Source organism: Periophthalmus magnuspinnatus, chromosome 4 (assembly GCF_009829125.3).
Source record: "Periophthalmus magnuspinnatus isolate fPerMag1 chromosome 4, fPerMag1.2.pri, whole genome shotgun sequence".
In the NCBI taxonomy this organism is placed as follows: Eukaryota; Metazoa; Chordata; class Actinopteri; order Gobiiformes; family Gobiidae; genus Periophthalmus; species Periophthalmus magnuspinnatus.
This window is the reverse complement of record NC_047129.1, coordinates 21,695,410-21,721,739: the sequence shown is the minus strand read 5'-3', so window position 1 is coordinate 21,721,739 and position 26,330 is coordinate 21,695,410. Positions and strand designations below refer to the sequence as shown.

The 26,330-nt window shown below is 40.9% G+C and overlaps 1 protein-coding gene across 1 annotated transcript in view; it reads right to left on the bottom strand.

The window, feature by feature from the left end:
- LOC117394025 (carboxyl-terminal PDZ ligand of neuronal nitric oxide synthase protein-like) overlaps positions 1-26,330 on the bottom strand; it is a 204,469-nt gene that overhangs the window by 21,148 nt on the left and 156,991 nt on the right. Inside the window, exons 9-10 of the mRNA XM_033992037.2 lie at positions 19,604-19,766; positions 15,785-15,940 (exon numbers count right to left, since the gene is read on the bottom strand). Coding sequence (XP_033847928.1) covers positions 15,785-15,940; positions 19,604-19,766 — 319 coding nt within the window. The remainder of the gene's footprint in view (positions 1-15,784; positions 15,941-19,603; positions 19,767-26,330) is intronic.

The following is a 26,330-nucleotide window of genomic DNA, read 5'->3' as shown; positions in this document are numbered from 1 at the left end:
ATCAACCATGTTTACAGTGCGAGCGGAGAGCTGCTGACCTCCACTGGGGATGTTGTTGGACAGTGGAAGGAATACTTTGAGGATATCCTCAATCTGCCAGCCGTTTGAGGAGGCGGCAGAGACTGGAGACCCAGAGGCAGACTCGCCCATCACACTGGCTGAAGTCACTGAGATGGTTGGCAAGCTCCTCGGTGGCAAGGCTCCGGGGATGGATGACATCCATTCCGAGCACCTTAAATCTCTGGATGTTCTGGGGCTCTCTTGGCTGACAAGCCTCTGCAACATCGCATGGTGGTCGGGGACAGTACCACTGGACTGACAGACTGGGTTGGTATTCCCTCTGTATAAGAAGGGGGACTGGAGAGTGTGTTCTAATCACACAGGAATCACACTCCTCATCCTTCTCTGTAAGGTCTAAGGTACTGGAGAGGAGAATCCGACCAATAGTCGAACCTCAAATTCAGAAGGAGCAGTGCGGTTTTCGTCCCGGTAGCGGAACACTGGAGCAGCTCTATACTCTCCATCTGGTCCTTGAGGTTTCATGGGAGTTCTGGAGAAGACATTTGACCGTGTCCCTTGTGATACACTTTGGAGGGTGCCCCGGTCTCTGTATGACTGTATGAGCTGTGTTCACATTGCCGGCAGTAAGTCAGACCTGTTCCCGGTGAATGTTGGACTCCGCCAGGGCTGCCCTTTGTCACTGGTGCTGTTCATTATATTTATGGAAAGAATTTCTAGGTGCAGCCAAGGCCGGAGGGGCTTCATCGATCCAGGACCTGCAGCAGGCACTGGGGCGGTTTGCAGCCAAGTGTGAAGTGGCTAGGATGAGAATCAGCTCCTCCAAATTCCAGGCCATGGTTCTCGACCGGAAAAAGGTAGCTTGCCCTCTCCGGGTGGGTGGAGCGTCCTTGCCTCAAGTGGAGGAGTTTAAGTATCTCAGGGTCTTGTTCACGAATGAGGGAAGGATGGAGCATAAGATTGACAGGTGGGTCGGTGCAGTGTCTGCAGTGATGCAGTCACCGTATTGGTTTGTTGTGGTAAAGAAGGAGCTGAGCCGAAAGTTAAAGCTCTCGATTTACCGGTAAATTTACATTCCTACCCTCACCTATGGTCATGAGCTTTGGGTAATGACTGAAAAGACAAGATCGCGGATACAAGCGGTCAAAATGGTTTTCCTCCGCAAGGTGGCTGGGTGCTCCCTCAGAGATAGTGTGAGGAGCTCGGTCACACGGGAGGAGCTCAAAGTATAGCCGCTGCTCCGCCATGTAGAGAGAAGCCAGCAGACGTGGCTTGGGCATCTGGATGCCTCCTGGACGCCTCCCTAGGGAGAATATCCCACTGGGAGGAGGAAGGCCTGGGAATGCCTTGGGGTCCCACCGGTGGAGGATGTGTCTGGGGTGAGGGAAGTCTGAGAGTCACTGCTTAGACTGCTTTCCCATGCGACCCCAGATAAGTGGAAGAAAATGGATGGATGGACAATAGAATGTGATTTTCAACATTAAATCATAGTACTTTTATATTACCATGTGGCCTTCTATCTGTGTAATCCCTCAGTTGTCCAAGGTAGGTTCCATAGTGGTCCATGGGCGTGTGCAAATAATTAACTTAATTAATCAATGGCTTTACATAGCGCTTTATATGACACCCTAAGTGCTTTACCATGCATTATTCATTCACTCCACAGTCGGGGGTGGTAAGCCACTATTGTAGCCGCAGCTGCCCTGGAACAGAAGCGAGGCTGCCAATCTGTGCCACCGGTCTCTCCGAGCACTACAACACTCACAAACATATCACATTCATACTGGACAATGTAAGCCAAGTGTCTTACCTAAGGGCACAACAGTTTTTTGCTCACTGGTGCCCCATTGTGGCACCTGGATTCCCAGTGGTCTCTCAGTGGCTTTGATCAGGTGATGACCAGCCGCTATGGCCACTGCTCTATGTGGTATTATACTTATTCTGATACAACTCAAGATCATTCAAAAGCTATTCAGGATATTCATGTGACTTTTTTAATATGCTCAAATGCGTATCTAGTTTCAATACTAGTTTTAATATCGATAAGTATTTGATTTTCTATACTTTTGACAACCTTAGCACAGACTGGGGCAGCTTAGAAAATATCTGTGCTAAATATCAACTAAAGTTCCAACATCAATATGTCACCAATATCTGGAAAACCTCTCCAACGTCACAATCGCCATATTAGCACTGATGTATAGCCCCTCCCCTACCTCAAACACATGACATCAAATCCCACACAACCTCAACCTCATAAGTAAACAAAGCGATAGCTTGAGTGGGTGACTCGGACTCAGCCTTGTGCAGATGAGATGTGGGCGGACATGTTAGCCTCCACAGCCTCAGCCTTCAATCAAAACTCCACATCTGCAGCTGCTCTTACTGTCCCTGTGTGAACAAGACTTTCCTCATTAAAGCATATGTAATCGACTTTTCAGGACTTTTAACTATGTTATAGTTATTTCTCCTTCCTATTTACTGACTCAACGTTGTACTTGAGGAGACACATGCCTGTTAAAGCAAAAATAATCACTTATTTTCAAGACGCCATTTTGACGATCAACCTCAATTTTCACCACCACCAGTACACTCCCACTACTCTTTACTTATTTTGTTCTCTAATTTTGTTTTCTTAATCGGTGATACAGGACTCTGCAGCATCACGTAGTTATTTTGGTACAAACAGAAAAAAAATCTGCAGGTCACTTGCGGGACGAGCAGCTATCCATTTGAAGTGCCGACAGCTACATCTGTCTTCGTTGTTATGACATTTACAGAAGTTGTGCGGAAGTCAGGTGACATGTTCCTTTTATTAAGTCATTTTAGATGAATATTGTGAGTTAAAATGTCCACACTATAACATAATGATCCACAGATGTCATGGTTTATAACTATGTAGCACAACAGGTCTGCTTTAAAGGGCCTGCACCTGTTTTAGTTTGAACTTTTAGTCCTGCAATGACACAGAAACTGTTGGGATGTCTGGTCTGGTGTTATGTAGTTGTTTCCCAACAGTTCTTCAGCCTCTGCTACTATTTGGTTTTTGGACACTCTTGAAAATACACCATGACAGAGAGTCAAGTGTGTGGGATAGTGTCAGGTATTTGTTTGGTTTCCATGATTTTTAGTAACAGAATCCCATAGTAACAGTTCAAAAACCTCCTCTCGCTTCACAGCAGTTGAACTGCAGCAGCGCTCAAGGCACACACGCAGGGCATGCATGCATGCATACATGCATACATACATACATACATACATACATTTATTTATCTTAACAAGAAAACATTCAGGTACAGGCCCTTTAAGTTTTTAACTAGCTAATTAAAGGTGTACTAAGTAACTTTTCTGACAGAGTCAGTTACCTGCTAGTCTCTGTGAAAATGTAATTGCTCTCTGGAATATTATGTTCCACTGTGTTCTATTAAACCTATCAAGTAGGTGATGCCACAATGCCAAGTTACAGGGCAGATCTGTGGAGAGGGCAAAACCTTTTACTTCCAAATGTACCAATGCTCATTATGGCCAAACAGTTCAATTTTAGTTTCGTCAGACCACGGGACATGTCTCCAAAAAGCAAGAAAAGACAGAGTGGCCTTTCAGCCCATGTTGGTACAGTACTTGTTTCTCTGTGGATAATGACACACTCTTACCAGCTTCAGCAGCATCTTCACAAGGTCTTTTGCTTTTGTTCTTGGGTTGATATGCACATTTTCAGACTAAAGCATGTTCATCTCTGGGACACAGAACTCATCTCCTTCCTGAGCGGTGGGATGGCTGGACATTCTCATGGTGTTTAAACCTGTGTATAATTGTTTGAACATATAATTGTGACACATTCAGGCATCTGGAAATTGCAACCAAAGATAAACCAGAGTTGCGTAAGTCCACTATTCTCTTTGTGATATCTTGGCTGATTTCTTTTGATTTTCCCATGAAAGAAAAGTGTGTTTCAGGTGTCCTTTCAAATACATCCATAGGTGTGTCTCTAACTCAAATTTTGTCAGTAAACTAATGAGAAGCTTCCAAAGACATGACATCATCATCTGAGTTTTCCCAAATTGTTTAAATACATAATAATCTACTGTATCAAAACTTTGACTTTGAACAAAGTAATGAAAAAATGTAAAATTTAGGAAATAGAAATAACTTAAGTAATCCTAATTAACATAAAATGGAATTACATCAGAAGTCGTATGTTAACTACGTTGTATTAAAGTAATAACAAACTCTGCTAAACAGCAGCAGATAAAACAACTGTAGAGACAGTCCTGTTCGTGCTACATGTTTTTGAAATGCATCGTTTGATAATGAATCATAGATACAGAGTTTAAAATTAAAGAGTTCAAAAAACTAGATCTCAATAGGAGTAGCTAAAGGGTTGTTTTTGCATCTCAGCTTAATCGAGCGCTAGACATGAGCAGAAAAAGACGAGAGCATGGAAAAGGTAAGACAGACCACATATTTTTAAAATGTAATTATAGCGTGGTTTGCACTTTGTATATTTGTGTCGTTTTTTGCATGTTTTCCAGCTCAGACTTTACACTGGCTCAAAATGCATCAGCTCCTGTGTGGGATATTCATTTGTCATTGTGTTAAACTGAGCTGCATCTTGATTAGTTTTGGACTGTCTGAAGAAAAATTGGTGTTTAATTTCTTGTTTAAAATCACAATATGCCACCAGTTGTAATATTGCTGATGCAAATTGTGCTATTCATTTTCTGTCCTTTTCACACAGATTACAGCTGGTGAATCATGAATATTGAGGTGAACGGGGTGAAGTGTGCGATGAATTTAAATTCAATATTAATATGGGTTTGCATAATCTAAAATGCTTTATGTGACCAGTGTCCACTATTATAAAACATGTTTTTATTTTGGGGTTAGTGTAGAGATTATGTTATGTTGTAGCCAAGTCATTATTTACATTTTATTTACAGTAAATAAAACAATAATACAATTTAAACAGTATAATAAGCAGAGAAGTTACTTTTTAGTAACTTAACTTACTTATTATGTAATCAGTTTCCTCATAATGAATAAGTTCACTGAACTAATTTGGGTTTACAGTGTAGCTGGCAAAGCAGCAACAGGTAGCGTACCCTCTACCAGAAAAGGTCACATAATGCACCTTTTAGGCATGTACTCTTTTGTTTAATCATAAATGGAATGGTTTTGTCAACAAGTATATTGAAAGCACCGTACTTAATTTTCCTGTCTTAAAACATGAAAAACACAACTAGTTCATTTTAAACGTTTTAAATATTGCAGTGGTCCAAAGTTATTCCCCACTTACCTTATGCATTATGAGCATCCTAATTATTCACCACAATGACTTTATCAGCAGCAGTGGAGTTTTTCTGAGCTGCTTATACAATGTATCTGTACTGGTCCAAGACAACTTTTGCTCAAAATCAGCAACAGGGCCTTTAAAATATGGTAATCATATTAATGCAGTGCTAAATATTGACACAATCCTTCCCAATATACTGCAGCCTGCTTTGTTTCCAGGCCCCTCCTCTCTGCGCTGACAGGCTGACCAGTTCTATACTCTGTGGATGTGCATGCTGGGCCTGTGTGATTTGGCTCACATCCATCCAAATCTGCAGATCACTCCGCACCACCAACCTCCGCTCCACAGGAAAGAGAGGAGAAACACAACAGCCTTCCAAATCTGCAGATCACTATAAGCCACTAACCTCTACTCTAGACTGAGAGGAGAGAGAGGGAACACAAGTACTGCAAAATTAAAATGGGACTAAACACCTAAACTCCACCCACAACCACATTTTAAGTAGAGCTGCTAAATTGGGCAGTACCTGGAGGACCGTCCCTCATCTCTTCTACCAATGGAACTATAGTCAAGAACAAATTCAAAAATAAAACTGGACTCAGGATCAGCCTCCTTCGGTTTTTCAATCATAACTCTTGTACTCTCTTACAAACAACACATAAAAGACATCTCCAAAACTGTTTTCCATCACCTCTGGAATGTCGCTCGCCTCCACCCATCCCTCTCCCCACAGTCTGCTGAAACCCTCACTCACGCTTTTCTCACCTCTCGCCTCAACTACTGCAATACCCCTCTTTACGGTTCAGCGTCCAAACTCCTCCAATACATTCAGAACACCTTCTCCCGTGAACACACACACCCCTGTCCTCAGAGATCTCCGCTGGCTTCACGTCGTCCAGCACGACAAATTCAAGCTCCTCACCATTGTGTGCAAGTCCCTCAATAACCTGTGCTCCACCTTTGTCTCAGAGCTCCACCACCACACACCCTCAGCTTTCATTTGTGTTTTGTCTGTGTTGAATTGTGTGAAGCATCTTTGAGTGTCATGAAAAGCGCTATATATCACATTCATAAAGTTAAAAGGGACAACACAAAACCTAACTGGAACCAACTGTGCCTAAAACAACATATGAATACAATTAAACATCTCAACAATAAAAAAAGCTCCAAGGATTTATTGTGTCATTAAGAAATACTGCACTCACTTGGATTAACAATAGCATTTAACAAAAACTGTATGTGTTTTATTTTCATGTTTTTTTGTTAGTTGTTTTTTCTTTTTTTGTTTTCCTTCCAGTGTCTTACATCGTAATTACACTGCCACTACTTAAATTGACGTAAAAGAGTATTCATTCCGAGAGCAGCTCCACCCGCACTCAGAAGCTGGGTGAGTGTGGTGTGAACGGGATCTCGGGCTGACCTACGGCATCTACTGTGAGAGTAAAAGTACGTGGAATTGGAAAAACAACACTCAGATCATATATATTTGTATGAATGGTGCTGCAGAGTTCCTGTCTGGCGAGGCAATTTGGATCAATTTAATATTAGTGACACGTCTCCTCCTGCCTTTGTACGCACAAGTGAGCCCGGGCCTGTCTTTGTGTGGTTCAAAAAGTTTTTTCTCCTCCACCACCAGCACGTACAGTCCTCATAGTGTATTAATGGTGTATTTAGTCACAGGTGAAAGAAAAGACCACAGTGTATAAGGGAAGCTAACGTGTGGCATGTATTCACGGGGCTCTGTCTGCTTGAAGCACGTTGTCATAGAAATAAGGTCAGAGATCAGCTGATGGACTCTCACATGGCTCATGGCGAGTATTTGGAGTAAATGATGAGCGGTGTATGTGAACAAGACCGACCCAGAAATAGCGTAAACAGAACTAAATCAAGTGTGCACCGGGGTCACTCCGCAGAGCTCCACAAACAAAACCTCCTGCATAAAAACTGCTAATCCTGTAGTTTTGATCTGTACAAACAAGTTCTGAAATGTGATTCTTGTTTGAGTTTGTCTGTGTGTATTTTTGTCAATTCTTCTGGATGCAATTAAAATGTAATCTTTGAACATAATCCCATTATTAAACCAGACCTATTCAGCAAAATCAACCTCTGAAGTTGAATTTGGCGTGATTTGTGCATGTTTGAGTAATCTTTATTCTGCTGTATTCAAGGCGTCATTGCTCCTGGTACACGCCTACTGCTCTGTATTTACTTATTTCTCCAGTTTTATTTTCTTCAATCATCTTTAATCAATAATAAATGCAAGACTGGCAGCATCATGTAGCCAATTTTGGTACAAATGAAAACAAATCTGCTACATTTACATCGAGCTCCCATTTGGTGCCACTATTTTTCAACGTGCGATTCGGCTGACTTGTTTCTTTTATTAAGTTGTTTTAGATTAATACTGTGATTTAAAATGTTAACATAATGATCCACAAGTGCCATAGATTACAACCATATAACAGACAAAAGCACAATATGTCTTTGCGCAATGCTTGTTAGAAAAATTGCAATTATAGATTTTTCTCAAATTGTTGGCCCTATAAGGAATATAAACCAGCTTCTGCTCCAGAGTGAGAGGAGAGAGAGCTTGTAACGCGCACACACACAAGGACACAGCACTGATCAGTCAATTCCGTCACGTCTTTAATGTAACGCCGAGCAAATACAATCTAGGTCAGGAGCAGGGTGGCCAGAGCACACAGTGACAGAACGACGGTGGGACAGACTAGTGAAAATAAGCACATATGTCGAGAGCTATTGTCAACTGTTCTGGACCAGAAAAAGAACGTAGTACATGAATAGATTGGTCCAACCCTGAACTGATATCATTAAACCAAAACCTGATCCAGTACATTTTCCTGGGTTAGATAATACCATATAGACTGTATATAGTGGACTGAGGGATTGTGACACCACCCATAGCGTTCGGCTTCAGTCAAATGAAAAAAGGTGGATACACTGGAGGAAAGTATCCATTTGAATTCTGATCATGCAACCAGAGCCAATCAGGAGCTAGGTAGGACTATCACAATAACACATTTTGAAGGGGGATATATTACTGAAGTAAATATAGACATATATTGAAACGAATTTGTGCCACTGATGCAATAACCCAAGAGCAAATCTATACCACAAAAACGATTCTAAATCTACAGTACTGCTTAAATAACATGAACAGCAATATATACATAGTACAAGGTATCACTTTAGTACGTAGTTTGTCATAGAAGTTATTAAATTCAACCTTATGTGGCTCAAATCTTATTATATATAACCAAAAATTAACTAAGAATGTCCCAGTACTGCAAAGAAAAGGTACAAACGATAAATACTGATCTCCCAAAATGATTAATATAGTATTCATCGTGACAGGCCTAAAGCGAGCTTGCTGTAGGTACTCGCCTCTTCCCGGTCGACATCTTCAACTATGTCCATCTATTGATACTTTGCAGTGACATCACGCTGGGGGTGTTCTACATGCATGTCTATGGCGGAATGTTCAAAACGAGCGTTCACTGTCCTGTTTAAGTGTTTGATTTTCAACTCTAACTGAAAAATTATTGCCAAATGCTAGCAGGCTTGTGAGCGTAATTTTATCTGTGTGAGACTTGTTTAAGAGCACAAATCATCTCACCAGTTGTTCTTTATGATCCGATTGTGGTAATATAAAACTCAGATTGGAGTAACAGCTTCAGACAGAGTAGAGTTTCCAGTAAGCATCATACCTCCAGGAAATGTTGATAATATCAGCTGCAAAGTATTAATATATACAGTCAATAGAAAATGCCAGTGTCGGTGCGGTGAATATATTTAGAATTAGTGATTTGTTAGACAGTAGAGAAAGCTTAAGCCCGGTCTGAGGTCTTCTCCAGGACTGCATTCCATGTGTGTGATACAGTGATAAGGTGGTTTATGCTCCTTGGACCTCATTTACAGATCTTACTGGCCTCTCTGATCCAGCAGTGGTATTTGTTGCCTTCACTACTCATAACTCTACTGTATAGCAAAACTAAGTAAAGCAGCCTACAAGACACATGACTACACCATCACGTGACACTTCTGATTAAGTCTGTGCCATTCAAAACAATTAGCGCATTAATGGAGGGACAATTCACATTAGACCATTTATATTCTTCTATAACTGTTTTTATTTATGAGAGAAAGAAAAAATACAAACAGGTCTGTCTTCTCCTGTACGAGCACAGCTGAATGTGTAGACAGACATGCTCGGACTGAATCAACAAAAAACAAAACAAAGAGGACGTGTGAAGGACAGAGCCGTATACAAAACAATGTAAAACGCGGCTGTTACTATCCCATAATGTCCACTGCCCCTCTAAACGACATGTCCACGGTCCCTCTGAAGGCGTGTTCATTTGAACACATGTCCACTATCCCTCTGAAGCCGTACCCACTATTCCACATGTCCACTGTCTCTCTGAAGACAAGTCCAGTGCACCTCCACATCCACTCGCTGTCCCACGGACAGTGTCAGTGCCACTGTCCCAGACGTTGCTTCTGAAGACATGTCCACTGTCCCTCTGAAGGCAAGCTGGTCCCAGTGCATCCCTTCACGTGTCCCTGGCCTCACTACACATACTTGTATAGATATTTAAATATGGGTTTATAAATGAGGTTATAACATTTATATGTGCATGCTAACTACATGAGCTAGGATTTGAACTGGCACATTTTCTACCACTTATTATGTTCAATCTTAGAATAAAGACAGTAAAGATACTAAAGTGTGAGCAACATGTGCAACTACAGTTTTTTTTAAATGTATTTATTTATTTATTTTTTTTTAGCACTATGGCTAATTTCAAAACATGTCAATTCTTTTTTATGGGGACATTGGATCGCCATTTACTGGGACAGCCCTAGTTTTGAGCCATGTCCCATGTCCCTGTAAATTTATCCAAACTATTGATTTGTTCCAGTTTTTCATATGTCCCAGTTGTCCTGATTTTTGACCAATTTGACCCCCCCCCCCCCCAACAGTGAAGAGGGAAATATATTGTCATTTGTTTGGCTAAAATACAGAAAACTGTGTTTGAAAATTACGAACACAAAAAAATGCTCACAGACTGAAGTCTCAGTCTCACAACTGAGTAGTGAAAGAGGTGTGAATGAGCCATGAATGGACCTAGTGCAGCTTAATCTACTTGATTATTTGCTCTTTTCACAGTTTTATACCGTAGACAATGGCAAATGTTAATGACATATTATATGTGTGTGTGTGTTTGGACACAACCATCTCATTCAATGTTTTTTTCTTTGTTTTCTATTTTCTGCATTTATACACACACAGAAGACATTAAACACATGTTGCAATATATATGGAATTATGTAGCAAAGAAAAAAGTTAAATAACTATTATATATTCAAAAGCTTAAAGTAGCCAAACTTTGCTTTGTCAACAGCGCTGCAAACCCTTGGCTTTCTTTCAATGAGCATGAAATGGTTTTCACTTCACAGGTGTGCTACTTCAGAGTCAAGAAATGCCAAAAGTGCAAACCAGGGTTCAGAGCAAAGGACGACTACGTTCAAAACTGTGAAGCAAGTTATTTTGAGTTTAGTTTTTGTTTGCTACATTTCAAGTGTCATTCATAGTTTTGAATGACACATCACTGAAAATCTGCAATGTAAATAATCATGGAAATAAAGCATAAATGAAACATAAATGAAAAGGTGTGTCCAAATTTTTGACTGGTCGTGTATATTTAAAAAGGTTAATGAGTCTGGTCTAGTGCAGATTAGTTAAATACACTATGCAACTTTTCTCGTGTAGGGTCACTGCCACTTGCTTGTCTCCATGGAGATGTCATTGTATTGCATAGAACGTTCCCTGGTTTTAAATAACCATAGAGACAAGTATGTCACATCACCAGGTAACGTTATAGGCGTTACAGGTCAGATCTACGGAAAGGCAACCCAACTTACTGTAAGAATGTATGTTTTTCGCTGTATTAGAACCTGTAATAGGATAAATGCAAGATAGATCAGTTTAATGTCATATTGTGGAACATCTGAGCCAAAACAATAGCATGTTTGTGGTGATAAGCAGAACTGTGACATAGAGCAGCTTTAAATTGTGATGTGAAACTATCAAGTCAGCTGTGTTCCTCACTCATTTGCATTAAATCATAACGACGTTGACAGCAACAGATTTGACATTTTATGTTCAATTTCTCATTTGTAGCCAAAGGTCCTGGGTACAGACAACCAGGTTTAATACAGCATTTTCAGACCCTGATTATATCAGGGTAAAAGCTTATTCTGCCGTGGGAGCTGGGGGGAAGTGTCTGGGGAGTCGGAGCCTTGGTTCTCTCTGTGCTCACACTGAACCAGGGATAAGTGGCAGAAAATGAATATTACATATTCACACAACCAAAGCATCATATTTGAAAATGTCAGCAACATTGGAATTCAAAAATAGTACGCATTTCTCAGCGTTTTTACATTATTGCTTTTGTACAAGTGATGAGGTCATGAAATGAACTCAAAGTCCACATGACAGGTTGGACTACTCATTTCGCTAAAACACAGGTAACACAAAGATTGTACAAACTATTTTACCTACTTTTTCACTTTTTTTTATCTTCTCAATTTTGGTGAAGTTTATAATTTTAGTTCCTGGTTGGACATGAGCAGCAGATGTGTGATGAGGGGATTTCAAAACTGTTACGTAGAAACCATGCCAATGTAAAATGTCTGTAAAGGTCTGAAACTATCTAAATTACACAACAGCTATCATTAAACTAGGGTCAAAAGTAAATTTAAAATTACATACTAATTGGTACTAAAGCTAGTATTAAAAGTAGACACTCATTTGAGCAGGTATTGATAATAAAAAAAATAAATAAATCACACAGTGCAAATACTTATTACTTACTTATTTTGTGTTAAATATTACAATATTGTCTAAAAATAGTTATTAAAATGATCACTTGGGTATTGAAATGAGTAGTATTAGTATCAAAATTGAGTTTGAAATTTTAGATTAGACTTATCAAAATAAATTACATCTAAAACACCTTCATTTTTGCTAAATGAATGTTTAATCTGTCAGAAAGATGCCTTCTTTGTGCGTAAATAGTCTCTGCATTTGGATGGAGTTTTCAGTGTTGATGACATAAAGGGGTTCTGCTTTAGAACTCACCGCTACTTTCTGTATTTTGTACTTTTTTGACTTTTCCCACAAACTGCCACTCAATTATGATAAATATTTACCACATGTACTATGCCACAAAGCCATACATATAAAAATGTGAAAACCTGCCATATGCACTTTAAATGGAGCAGTGGAGAGGTACTGAGTGAGGGGGCGGAGCTCCAATCAGGACGACAGCAACACAAAGACAAGATGGAGTGTGAGAGGTGTGTGTGGGCGCATTTAGACGAGGCATTAGCTCTGAGGGCGAGAGGAGGTGACACAGACATGTACACAGATAATACCTGGATTTACTGCCATAGCAATATTTCTGATATTCATATGCACGCTGTAATGTGAAGGAATCTGACCTGAAAACCTGCATTTTACTCCATATATTACTGAATTCTACTCGTGTTACGAAAATAATGCATTTTTTCAGTAGATGTCAAGGTCAAGGAAAATGGATCTAGTCCCACTGAACCACATACCCTTTATAAGGCAAGTTTTACTAAATGTAATGTATTCATATAAAAAGAGGCATTTTATGTGTAAAAACTGCCAAAATTGACAATATTTATGACAGTCAAAATGGAAACATGAAAGTTTAAATTTCGTGCTTTATTTTGATGACATATTAGATACTAAAATATATATTTTTGGATATCTTATTTAGTATTTGAGAAAACTAAATCCCCTATGGAGGAAAAAGAATTTTGAGAAAATGTCCACTGAAGTTATAATGTCCCATATAAATCTATGGCTGTTGATTCAATTAAATATTAAAACATCTTTTGGTGCAGAGTGGACAGTCTTGTTGTTTCCATGTGAAAGCCTGTATGTTAATGACCAAACTGACAAAAAAATAATAATAATAAAATGTGGGTTTTGCCTGTAGTGTCTCCAGCAGCTCCAGCTCAGGAGACATTAGACCATCTCACCCACTTGTCCTTTTCCAGCTGTGACACCTGCCCAGATTGGCTTCTATTTTTGAGCTGGATTTACTGCTTGAAACATGATTGTAATATTGTCTATAATCTGTAGCCTCAGTTAGTGCTTAGTTTAAATGGAATTACACCAGATGCTGTTAATCTTAGAAAAAGAAACTAAAACAATAGTTTTTTCCCCATGACTGTCAAAGTCAGACATTGATAATCTCAAATGAGTGAGCCTTGAAGGATAAAAAGTTTAGTCTTTACTAAGTGTAAAACAAAACAAACTAATCTGAAAAGATTGCCTTTGTCCAAATGGCCATAGCATTGGCACAGATGCATTTTAAAACTGGATCAAACAGGGTAGGATTTCAAATGAGCCATTGACAGTGCCTCCTGCAGGAGTTGGACTGCAGTTTGTTATAGGGACAAAGTATCGGAGTAGTCTCTCTTTGTGACGGAGAGTTTTGCTGTAATCTGGCACATTTATACTGGAAAAGGTGTTCATTGAATGTTCCCAGTCCAATAAATTAACCAGTAAATAAATAAAAGAGTCTGTGCCACCTCTGCAGGCTCCAGGTACAGCCTCGTGCCAGTACTGAGCCCACCTCACCCATAAAACAACTGTCCAGACAAAACTAAACACTCTGAAAAAAACTTTACAAAGATGAGTGGGTCTGGAACCACATCCTGTCTCCCCGATTTCAGCTGGGTGTGATTCACAAGTGGATTAACCAATCATAGAAACACAAGGTCTGTTTAGATTAAAACAAAAAACATTGCATTTTACACAAAAAGGGAAAAAAGTACAAGCACTAAACTCTTATCTGAGACACATGATACTAATTAGAGACTGTGGTCGGATTGTTCCAAGTCCTCTCCTTTATGGTCCAATTCCAGATACTTCTGGATTTAAACAGAATGTAAGAACTGGTCAGGCAATCCCTCACAGCGCCCCCCTCAGCTCAGTCATTGAACTGACCAGATCAATGTTGCACAACTTTTGACACTTGTGTGTTAATATACGTGTGTGTGTGTGGGTGTGTGTGTGTATATATATATGTATGTATGTATGTATGTATGTATGTATGTATGTATGTATGTATGTATGTATGTATGTATGTATGTGCGTGCGTGCGCATATATGTGTGTGTGTGTGTGTATGTGTCACTTTTCTGATGAGAGAAATGTGTTTGCTTTGGCTGGCATGTTCCACAGTATGGCATTACTTGTGTCTTTCTATTATTTAATATTTCATTATGGATGTTTTCATTGGACAAAAATGCCTTGAAAAACATGCAATCTTGATGTGAGGGGACTCACTTTTCCACAGATCTGACTTGTAACTTGTCAAATCTATGGACTACTTGTCTCCATACATTTAATTTCATACTGTGGAATATTTCAGACAAAGCAATCCCATCTCCATGGAGACAAGTAGGTGGCAGACTCTCCACCAGAAAAGTTACATAAAGTCCAAGCTCAATGAGGTTAATCTGGTTATTTATTTTAATAGATTATTTTTCAGACTAAGGTTTAGTTTGTTTCCATACCTGGCAGCTTCGACTGCTCAGAGGGGTTACATGATGTTACTGTGACGTGTCTGGTCAGCTGATTTAAACATGTTTTGGGAACAGGTTCGACTCCTGTGCACATGTTTTAGCATGTTTCTGTATTATTTTAAACTGGGACTAGGAGACCTTATTGCTCTCACACACCTGGTATACTCTCTTTAACAAGACGTACTGCAGATGGCGCTGTCAGCCTGCCTCCACTGGTAGGAAGACAGCGGCAAAACATTGCGTAACCACTCTGTGAAAGACAACTACTGAGCAGTCGAAACTGTCAGGTATGAAAACAAACTAAACCTTGGTCTGAAACAAGAATCTCTTAAGTGACACGGTTTAACTTTCTGGAGATTCTCGTCACCTGCACGATTCATCTGACCTGATCAATGACTTTTGACTGACCTAAAGATGGTACAATGTGCGCGCTACATGTGAATAAGTGCAGAGCCAGGAACACGTGGATGTCACACTGAGATCCTGTCCCCGAGGCAGTCCCGCATCCCCCGTCTGTTGAGGACGTTAAGCAGCCTGACAGTCTCCGCGTCTGTCCCCCACCCAAAACACTCTCCTTCCTCCCCGTCCTCCAGCGCATCCTCACTGTCCTCCGAGTCCGACTCATACTCCGACGCAATGCCCGATTCGCGAAAATGCCCAAAGTCCGCCCACCTCTCCGGCTTGGGGTCCCGGGCCACCACCTCCTTGCCCTCACCGGGTCCTGCCCTCTTCGTTGGGGGAGGGGAGGGCGGCCAGGGGGGCAGAGGGGGGCCTGGGGGGAACCGGAAAGGCTCCAGTCTGAACAGATGTGTGGTGTCCCTACCTAGCAGACTGTCGGCTGTCCCGTTGGAGGAAGAGAAGGTGTTGCCCAGGCTCAGCGGGGGCACGGTCACCTCTGGTTTGGGTGTGGAGGGGTCGCAGAGCACCGGGGGGAGAGTGGAGCGGAAGGTGATCTCCAGTAGACTGTCCTGGGACCCCACTGTGGACATAAAACACAGGGACACACATGGTTAAAGGGTTCGAATAAAGATTGAAAAAAAATAAAAAAATTTTGCATAATACCCCTGCATCCGATTTTCCCCCACATTTCTGAGCAAAATGTGTCTTACCCCAGTACAGATGTATTATATAAGCAGCTGCTGAAGTCAAATTAAGTTCTGCTGCGTGCTGTCTGCATATGATCAGGAAGTGCGCATGCTAGTTATTTTTGGCTTCTTCGCCACAACAAAACTCTGCACTTGTGTCAGAGAGTCGTGAAAAGTGCTTATAAACTCACTGCGATGAATAATTAGGTAAGTGAGGAATAACTTTGGACAACTGCAAACCGTTTAAAATGTACTAGTTCTATTTTTCATTATATAAAAGGTTTTTTCTTGCTAATCTGTGAAAGTCTCGTATCACTCCATTGGGATTTGATTTGCCTGAGTATATTTTTGATAGTACAGTGAGCCTCCTGAAAAAGATGAAGAGAAGAGGGAGAGAATAGTCATTTGTCATAGATTCTTAGTGCACAGGGGTTTTCATTGAAGGACCACGATGTAACTTTTCTGATGACTACTTTTCTAATGACTGGCATGTTCTTTGTGCCTATCTACTATTTAGTATTTCATCTCCATGGACACAAGTGCATGATAGACCTTCCACCAGAAAAGTTACATAGTGCATCTTTAAAGTGACACTGTTCAACTTTGTCAAGGTGGAAACTGAATGATTTTATGGGGGGGGGGGGGGGGGGACAAGCAGGAGAGGCCCATTGCAAATCAGGTTTGTGGAGATGCAAGCCCCGCCTTTTTCAGTGCAATAAAAAACATGCTTTTATTTTAGTTATGTTTTTGTTTTATTTGTGAAAAAAGATAAAAAGATGGGGCTTTAACTTTAAAACTTGTAGAGACAAATCTATAGTTTGCTGTTGCTGATCCAAATAATAAAACTAAATAGCTTCCTCATGTTCCAGAATTTGGCAAAAGTCGGATTTACAGCTGTCCCTTGCACACTGGCTGTTTCTTTGATTAAGACCACCTGGAAACTACACTGAACCCCAGCAGTACCAGAAGGTTTTTCACAAAATGGTTAAAACTACATTTGAATTTTTAGTCTGACAAAAGTGACTAGTCTGAAAATGAGGGTGATAATTCAAGGATAAAGTCCACAGCCAGACCAGTGCTGCAGAATGCAAATCAGTGCACTATGGGTAAAATACACACAAATACTACCTCAACATGATGGAGTCTGAAGTACTGAGTACCGTAAATTTCGGACTATAAGCCGCTAATTTTTTCCCACACTTTGAACCCTGCGGCTTATACAGCGATGCGGCTAATTTATAGATTTTTACTGGCTAACGGCCACTGGGGCAAAAGTGAGACTGACGTGGGGAAAGATTATGCGCTGAAGAATACACTACTTTTCATTTTGAACTGTCATTTTGTGCATCATGCATACACATTCAACATGAAAAACACAGGAAGAAATGCAGATGATGCAGCTTTTAAGTTAAAGGCAATGGATCTGATCAAAGAAGGAAATAGAGCCACTGCTGTAAGCTTGGCTTATATGTGTACAAAATTTATTTTATTTTCAAATTAAGCTGGTGCGGCTTACATTTAGGTGCGCTCAATAGTTAACTTGTACCTTTAGGAAGACAAAGAGGAGCAGGGGCAGTGAATATACAGATGGTATATGGTACAGAGGAGGGACAGGGATACAGAGGATGGTCAGATGAAGCAGATTAATTGTGGACAGCAGAAAGTAAAGCCAACAACCCCACATACAACCCACTTACAACATATTCATTTATTTAATTATTCTTGCCATATTTTGATTCAAGAAAATTTTATTGTGATAAAATATTAAACATTCCAAGCCATCTTCCCTGATTTACCAGGACCAGGGGCCCAGGTCCACCCTGGGTCTACTACAGTCTCATTGACATGCACAGCCTTGTCAGTGGATGGAAGCTGCATAAGAATAATGTGTGAAATCATATCCATGGAAATATATGGGGAAGACGATTAGTGCGAATTCTATAACCCAATTAATCACGGGGCATAATAAATCAGAGCGCTGCGATTGGGACACTGCGTTGGCTTTCACAGAGTTACATCAGCTGCCCTGGCTTTGGAGGGACTTGTGTGGAGGAGAAAAGGCAATATTCATCCAGACCACAGAGTCTTCAACCAAGAAAGGTTCCAAAAGACACAAAAATATATTATATATGTAAAAAGTAGGTCCTACAATATTTGAGCTAAATGTGTCTTGCCCAAGTACATATATACTGTATAAATATGTCCACTGTGGACTGTCTGCATCCAATAAAGCATTTTATTGTATGATAATCTGGAAGCGTTCGGTAGCATGCTAGTTGTTAGCATTACACGAACTGGCTCTGGCCTCTGAAAGTTGTGAAAAGTACTTATAAACTCACCGCAGTGAATAATTAGGTTGTAGGAGGTTTTTTTTTGAGTGAAGATGTTTCGCTGCTCAGCGGACCTTCTTCTGGTCCAGTTGCTGGTGGACACTCCCTTACATCTATCTGCTGGGAGAAGCTAACTACACTGAAACACCTATTTGTTTACAGTTTCTGTTTGTTGTCTATTGAACTACACAAAGTACAGTACTCACCCTAATGAGTGCTCTCACACCTATTGGCATACTAGCTATCACTGTTGTTGTCTTTGTTACTACAAGCACAGAGGGAAGAAGTGAAAGAAGAACAACGCATGCAGAAAGCCCTCTCTGCTTGTGGATTTCCAAATTGGGCTTTCAATACACAGGACAACAGAAAATCAGAACCTGGTAACTATTCCCTACACAGCTGGTGTGTCTCAAAAGTGTCAGGATTTTCAGACAGCATGAAATCCCAGTCTATTTGAAACCTGCAAGCACCTGACAAGACAAGAAACTGGTTCATCCAAAGGACAAAACCCTGAGCCACAAACAAAGCAATGTGGTCTACTCCATTCAATGTAGTGTAGGGTGCAGTGAGTGTTATATAGGACAAACAAAACAGCTTCTCCATAAGAGAATGTACCAACGCCGAACACCACCTCTCAAAGCCACTAACCACTCCTTTGAGGTACAGATCTTAGCCAAAGAAAAGAAACGGTTTGAGAGAGGAGTTTAAAGAGGCAATTTTGAAAGACAATACATCTTTGAACAGGAATGGGGGCCTTAGACATCATCTATCTCTTATTTATAACTCCCTCCTCAGACCTAAATCTAAACAAGGAAAACAATAGTGATAGTGGGTATGCTAGTAGTTTCAATGTAGTTAGCTCCTTCTTCAGATAGATATAAGGCAGTGTCCACTAATACTTGGACCAGAACTGAAGAAGCCGCTTCGTTGAGCGTCTTCACTCTAAAACTCTTGTCCAGTTGACAGAATTGAAATTTTCTTTTGCTATGGACCATAGCTGAATGACTGAGGGATTACACAGATGTAAGTGAGAAATAACTTTGGACCACTGCAAACAATTTAAAATGAGCTAGTTAATTTTTTGGATGTTTTTAAGACAGTAAAATCAGGTAGAGCACCTTTAACATAGCATCCAGGATCTGTTGCACTTTTCTCTCACCCCCCTGGTCCCATTCTCTTCTCACGACTCTAGGGGTCTGATCTGCCCTGACCTCTCTGTGTACTTACAGCTCTGGGGGTCTGTCCTCCTCTCCAGCTCTTGGATCTGCTGCACCAGGGCGGAAATATGTTGGAGGAGGTCTCGGTTCTGCAGCAGGAGTTGGTGAACTCTAGCCTGGGCCTCGATCCTCGCTGTGGCCTCTGCGCTCAGTTGGTCCCTCAAGAGGTGCACCTGGACACACAAATCTCTGTTATATGTTGCTATAGTGGTATACACTTTGTTTGATTGGCACACAATCCAACCTGTCCACTTCTTCTCTTATTGCTGTAAAATACTGAAGGAAAATTTATAAAAAATATCAAACAGACTAAATGCTACCGAACTAATCAAGGTTAAGGTCACCTTTATTAATTCATTCTATGTATTTGACCCATCCTTCAATGTCACTGGGGTAGCCTGTCAGGAGCAGTGGGCGCCACATTGCTGCGCTTAAGTATCCATCTCTAAATCTTCAGCTTGTCTTAGTCAGGATGACCTTATTGTCAGACAACCATATTTTATAGTGAATTCAAGTAATTATAATGGTGATCAGCTTGGGTCTTTGAGACGTCTCTATCCAATCCTCTGTCAGTAAAGCATGTGGTTTTTGAGTTAGAAGTCTCTCCCTGAGTGTCCCTCCCTCACTGTCCCCTCCCCGAGTGCCCTTCCCTGGCTGTCCCCTCTCTGAGTGTCCCCTCCCATAGTATCCCCTACCATAATGTCCTTCTCTGAGTGTCCCTCCCCTCCCTTACTGTCCCCTCCCTTAGTGTCCCTCACTTCCCTTTGCGTCCCCCTCCCATAGTGTCCCTCCCCTCCCTTAATGTCCCCTCCTTGCGTGTTCCCAACTTCCCTTAATGTCCCTCTCTCTGTCCCCTCTCTGCATGTCTTTTCTCTCAGTGTCCCTCCCCTCCCTGAATGGCTCTCCCTAAGTATCCCTCCACGAGTGTCCCCGCCTGAGTGCACCGAAACAGTAGTGCTTATCGTGGTCATTAAACAGCTCGTAGCTTTAAATGTGTCTTTATAGATGTGACCTCAATCTCACACGGGGAGTAGTATAGGACTTTCACTTTCTGTGGAGGCCCTGTGACTTTGAATAGAAGCTCATTGTCAGATTAACGTTAGTAGTAGTACTATTGCAGCTACTACTACAACTATTACATTCTTCAAGTAGTACTTGCATTGGATAAAAGGAACAAAATAAAACACTTTTACTTTTATTGATTGCTAACACATTGCACAGTTAGATCACCACGTTAACATTTATTGCTTTGAAAATGCTATATTTGCCGAAAACAAAATATTAACATGTTTAATAAGTTTCAGTTTGTTACCTGCTAAGTCACTCCCCCTTCAGAGCGCTATCACAACACAGTCAGCCTGCATTCCGAAACTACTGCACATCGCATCAGGTTTGTGAAGTTGTAGTGTATTGTTTTGTATCATGCTTTTGAAGGCTCGTACTGCTAACTGTAAGGAGGATTCGAATAGGGCCCAGGAGAGATCACTAGATTACTCAAACATGCATGGATGACAATAAAAACCTCTTCAGGCATGACGGAACATTATAACACCGTAGAAAGTTCCTTAAAAGTCCCCCGCTTTAAAGTTGGTTTTCAATGTCACAGAAAATCATTTATATTCTCAAAGGCACTTAATACAACTATCACATTGGGAGCAATATAGAAATGTGTCTGCCGAAAAACGTTATTAGAGAAAATGGCCACATTAAATGGTAATGGGCACTACACATGAAGGCACCACTTATCTATTCACACACACATTCATATACCAGAGTACACAGACTCAGGGGATGAAAGTGTCTTGCTTAAGGACAAAGTATTCAAGTGTGGCAGCTGGGATCAAACCTCCAACCTCAAGGTTAGTGCATGAAATATTCTATAAACTCCAGCAAAAAGCCTGGACACCTGCCGAGTCTCTCTTTTGGGTCATTTTTCAGACTGATAACATGAGTCAGGCTTCCTTCGACCTCCAGACCAAACAGGTTTAACTTTGTGCATTTAAACAGAACTGAGGAAAGGAGAGGCAGCTATACTACTACTAATACTACTACTACAATTAAATAGCCATACCCAGCATAATACAACTACCACAACCATACTATAGACATGTCCTGGACTCCTACTACAATAACTACAAGAACAACTACTATTACAAATACAACTACTATAACTACAACTACAACTACTAAAAATTGGGTACTACTACACTTTTTCCCAAGTCCCCTCCTCTGTGCTCGGTATAACCCAAACACTCCTCTCCTCTCTGAGCTGGTCTGTAATGAGCACCCACTCAAGCAGAGAAAATAAAACTAAAGCAGACACACGGCACACTCTGAAATTAGCCTGGCCCGCTCCAGACCATAGACCGCACCGGCTCCAGTATTATTACTGCTGCTGCTATTACTGCAACTATAATACTGTTACTACTTATTCCTCATCAGTGTGCACTGCTATACTACTATTGCAACTTTCTACTATGATATGTGGACTACTATGTCTGGCAATACTACTTCAACTATTGCTTTTACTATTACTGCTGCTACTACTACAACAACTAAGTGTACTACTAATACTACTAATAAAACGTCTGCTATTACTGCTACTACTTCTATGATGACTATGTGTATTACTAGGTCTATTACAATTACAGCTTCTACTACTACTGCTGCTGCTGCTGCTGCTGCTGCTGCTGCTGCTACAGCTACTGCTGCTACTACTACTACTACTACAACAAAGTGTCTGGTAATACTACTGCTACAACCTCTACTACGACTATGCGTACAACTATGTCTTGTAATACTACAACTACAGCTTCTACTACTACAAGTGCAGCTTCTACTACTACTGCTACTCCTGCTACAACTGCAGCTACTCATACTACTAACTGCTTCTACTACGAATAATAATAACTACTACTACTAAATACTACTACTACAACTATTAAACCAACTATAACTACTACTAACTAACTAAAAGTGTACTAATATATCTGGCAATATCTGTTATCTGTAATACTACTACAACAGCTTATACCATTACTGCTACTAGGAAAGGCAAGGCAAGTTTATTTGTATAGCACATTTCGTACACAAAAGAATTTAGTGATTTACAGAATAAGAACGTCAGTAAAATCACAATACAACAAATCAAAACATAAATAATCACATAATCATCACATAATGAAGATTAAAACAGAAGAGTGCAGAATAAAAACCTTTCAGTCGTATGCACAGCTAAACTGATTGACAATTTTGAGCCTGGATTTAAACATTGTCAAAGTAGAGGCCTGTCTCACATCTTCAGGAAGACGAAGTTTTAACTGCATAAAACTGAAACGCTGATTCCCCATGTTTAGTCCTGACTCTGGGCACCAGCAGGAGGCCGGTCCCTGAAGTCCTCAGAGTGTGAGATGGTTCATATGACACTAACATGTGGGAGATGTACTTTAGACCTAGGCCATGGAGAGACTTGTTCACAAACAGAGCTGCTTTAAAGTCTATTCTTTGAGCTACAGAAGCCAGTGCAGAGCCTGAGCACAGGACTTATGTGCTCGTACTTCCTGGTTCTAGTCAGGATCTGAGCAGCAGTGTTCTGGATGTACTGCAGCTGTGTTAAGGCTCGTTTGGAGAGGCCAGTGAGCGGCCGTTACAGTAGTCTAACCTACTGGAGACAAGTGCATGGATAAGTCTCTCCAAGTCTGGCTTTGACAGTATACCTTTGATTTTTGCAATGTTTTTCAGAGTTTTTTTTTTTTTTGCAATGTTTTTCAAAGTTCAAGTCTGAGCCCATTATTACCCCTTGATTTCTAGCCTGATTTGAAGGTTTTACAAAGAGAGACTGAAAGTGACTGCTGACACTTTCTCTGTTTCTGTGGGCCAAAGATGATGACTTCAGTCTTGTCTGAGTTTAGCTGGAGAAAGTTGTTTTGCATCCACACACTGATCTGTTGGATGCAGTGGCAGAGTGAATCCACTGGTCCATATTCACCTGCTGCCAGTGAGACACAGATCTGAGTGTCATCTGCATAGTTGTTATAGTTGTTGTTATTAACTGCCTAACAGCAGCATGTAGAGAATGGACAAGGGTCCCAGGCTTGACCCAAGGGGCACCCCACAGGTCAGGGACATTTTATCTGAGACAAATTTCTACAAAGTACCCCATCTCTTCTAGATAGGATTTCAATGCAGTAGAGTCTCTGTAAGAGGATCCCATGATCCACAGTGTCAAAGGCAGCACTCAGATCTAACAGGATCAACACTGAGACTTTGCCTGCGTCAGTGTTCAGGTGGATGTCATTTGTCACATTGATATGAGCAGTCTCAGTGCTTTGGTGGGGTCTAAGACCTGACTGGTTTTCAAAGGAGTTGTTCATTTGGAGAAAGTTAATAAGCTGGTCATAAACTACTTTTTCAAGGACTTTGCCTAAAAACGGCAGATATGAGATTGGTCAGTAATTGTTCAGTTCTGTGGTATCAGTTGCTCTTCTTTAGGAGAGGCTTGATGACTGCAGTTTTCAAAGCTCTTGGGAATGTTGCAGATTGAAGTGACATGTTAACTATGCAAGCAAGTGGCTGAAACAGTCTGTTTATGTTAGGAAGAGGTCCAATGATGAATGTCTTAATCTCCACTTTATCAAGCTCCTTGAATAATTTAATGAAATCCCTTTTCAATATTTCAGTCTGGTGTCAACTGCACCCATGTGCACAATCTGCTGTTTAATTCCTCGTGTGTTGACAAAACTTTTGGCAGGAGTTTTGTAACCTCAGAAACAATGTAACTGGGATAGGAGCATGTTTGGATTCCTCTGTGGCTCACATCTCTGATAGCACCGTCTCCTAACAGCAATGTATCTCTGACCTTGACATTTGGCACAGATCACTACTACTAGTACAACAAACTGTACTACTAAGTGTACTACTATGTCTGGTAATATTGCTACAACAGATTCTACTACTACTGCTGCTACTGCTACTGCTGCTTCTGCAGCTACTGCTACTAATATTGCTACTCATATTGCTACTATATGCAATAATGATTCCTACTAGAACTACTTTTACTGTAACTTGGTCTTGTGCATTAGCCTGTGCTGTCGTCAGATGTCCATTAAATGAGGGGTCCAGATATTAGACCGCTCCATTATGGGAGGGCTGATGGGAGTTTGGAGGTGAGCCAGGACTAAAGACCGACTCTGTCCTGGTCCTGATGGCTGACAGCTGAGATTTAAAGGGAAAACTCAGGTCTGAAGAGCATCAAGGGAGCCAACACTCACACTCTCAGGGCCACAGGTTTAAAAGAACAGTATGTAACATTTTGATTTTTAATTTCATAAACATGACCTAACTGTATACCCAGATATGGAGTAAACATGTTGAAATAAAATATAGCTTTTACTGATAATAATTCTAAATCTGATTTATTCTTAAAGAGGGGGTGTTTTACTTCATTGGGTAATAACTGCTAACACATAACATATTTAGATCACCTAGTTTTGTAGATTTATGGAGAAATGGCATGTGGGAGCATGAGGGACGTATGCTCATAGGCTGAACATTGCACATAATCTTACAGCTAACCATAAGGAGGGTTATAATAGGGCCTGGGAGAGATGCATGGATGACATCTAAAAAGTCCTTAAAGCATATTTTTGAAGAGAGACCAATGTTATAACATGGTAGAAAGCTCTAAAAGTCAATTTAAAGTGGGACAAGACACCTAAACTTTGCCCACAACCACATTTCAAATTGGGCTGCTAAACTGGGCAGTACAGTACCTGGAGGAGTAAAGGGGAGAGCGAGGGGGGCGGAGGGGGGAGGTCTGGATATATGAGCCTCTACTCCGAGCCCATGTGACTGAGCTTCTCACCCTATCATTTCGACCACTTGTATCTGCGATCTTGCCCTTTCGGTCATTACCCAAATCTCATGGCCATAAGTGAGGTGCAGCTCAGTGAATGAATTCTGAAGGCTCTGAGCTTTCACGTGAGACATGGCCGGTCCATACACTGAGAATTAGAAACAACTGCATGTGTCCTCCATCTGCAGTTTAAGGCACTGACAACTTAGGTTAAGTTCAGGTGGGTGCATAGGTGCACAGTTTGGTGGAAGCAGAGGAAACGTGCTTACAGCCACAGCCACAGCAGTTTCACAGCTGACCCAAGGAACGCCCTGAGCACTTTGAAGTTTGCTACGGAAGATAAGTGTGATCAGAGAGCAGCAGGATGTGAAGAAAAGGATGTGAAAAGGGTCGGAGAGCAGAAGCAGGTGAAGAGGAGGTGGTGAACAGGATCTAAGAGCAGGAGGAGATAACAAGGAGGTTAAGAAGAGGAGGTGAAGAGGGTCAGAGAGGAGGTGGTGAAAAGGAGGAGGTGAAGAAGAGGAGGTGAAGAGGATCTGAGAGCAGGAGAAAGGCATAACTTATCCAAATACTTTTCGTTATACTGTTGATTATTTGGTATTTATTCATTTTTCTGCATTTATACAGGGTGAGCCAAATGAGGCCACTGCGACTCTTCTTTCAGTTCAAATATAGAAAAAATACAAACAAAACAAAACACATAAGCGTATAAGTCTATTTAAAACATTAAAAACAGGTGCAGGCGTGAGTATAAATGTTTGTATTACCAGATTAATAAAGTGAATTTGTGGCACCAAAGTGTCCAATTAGGTTGTCCTTGAAATATATTCCATTTTTGGGAAGCAAAATAAGCCAATACTTTGACTTATACAATCACGTGATC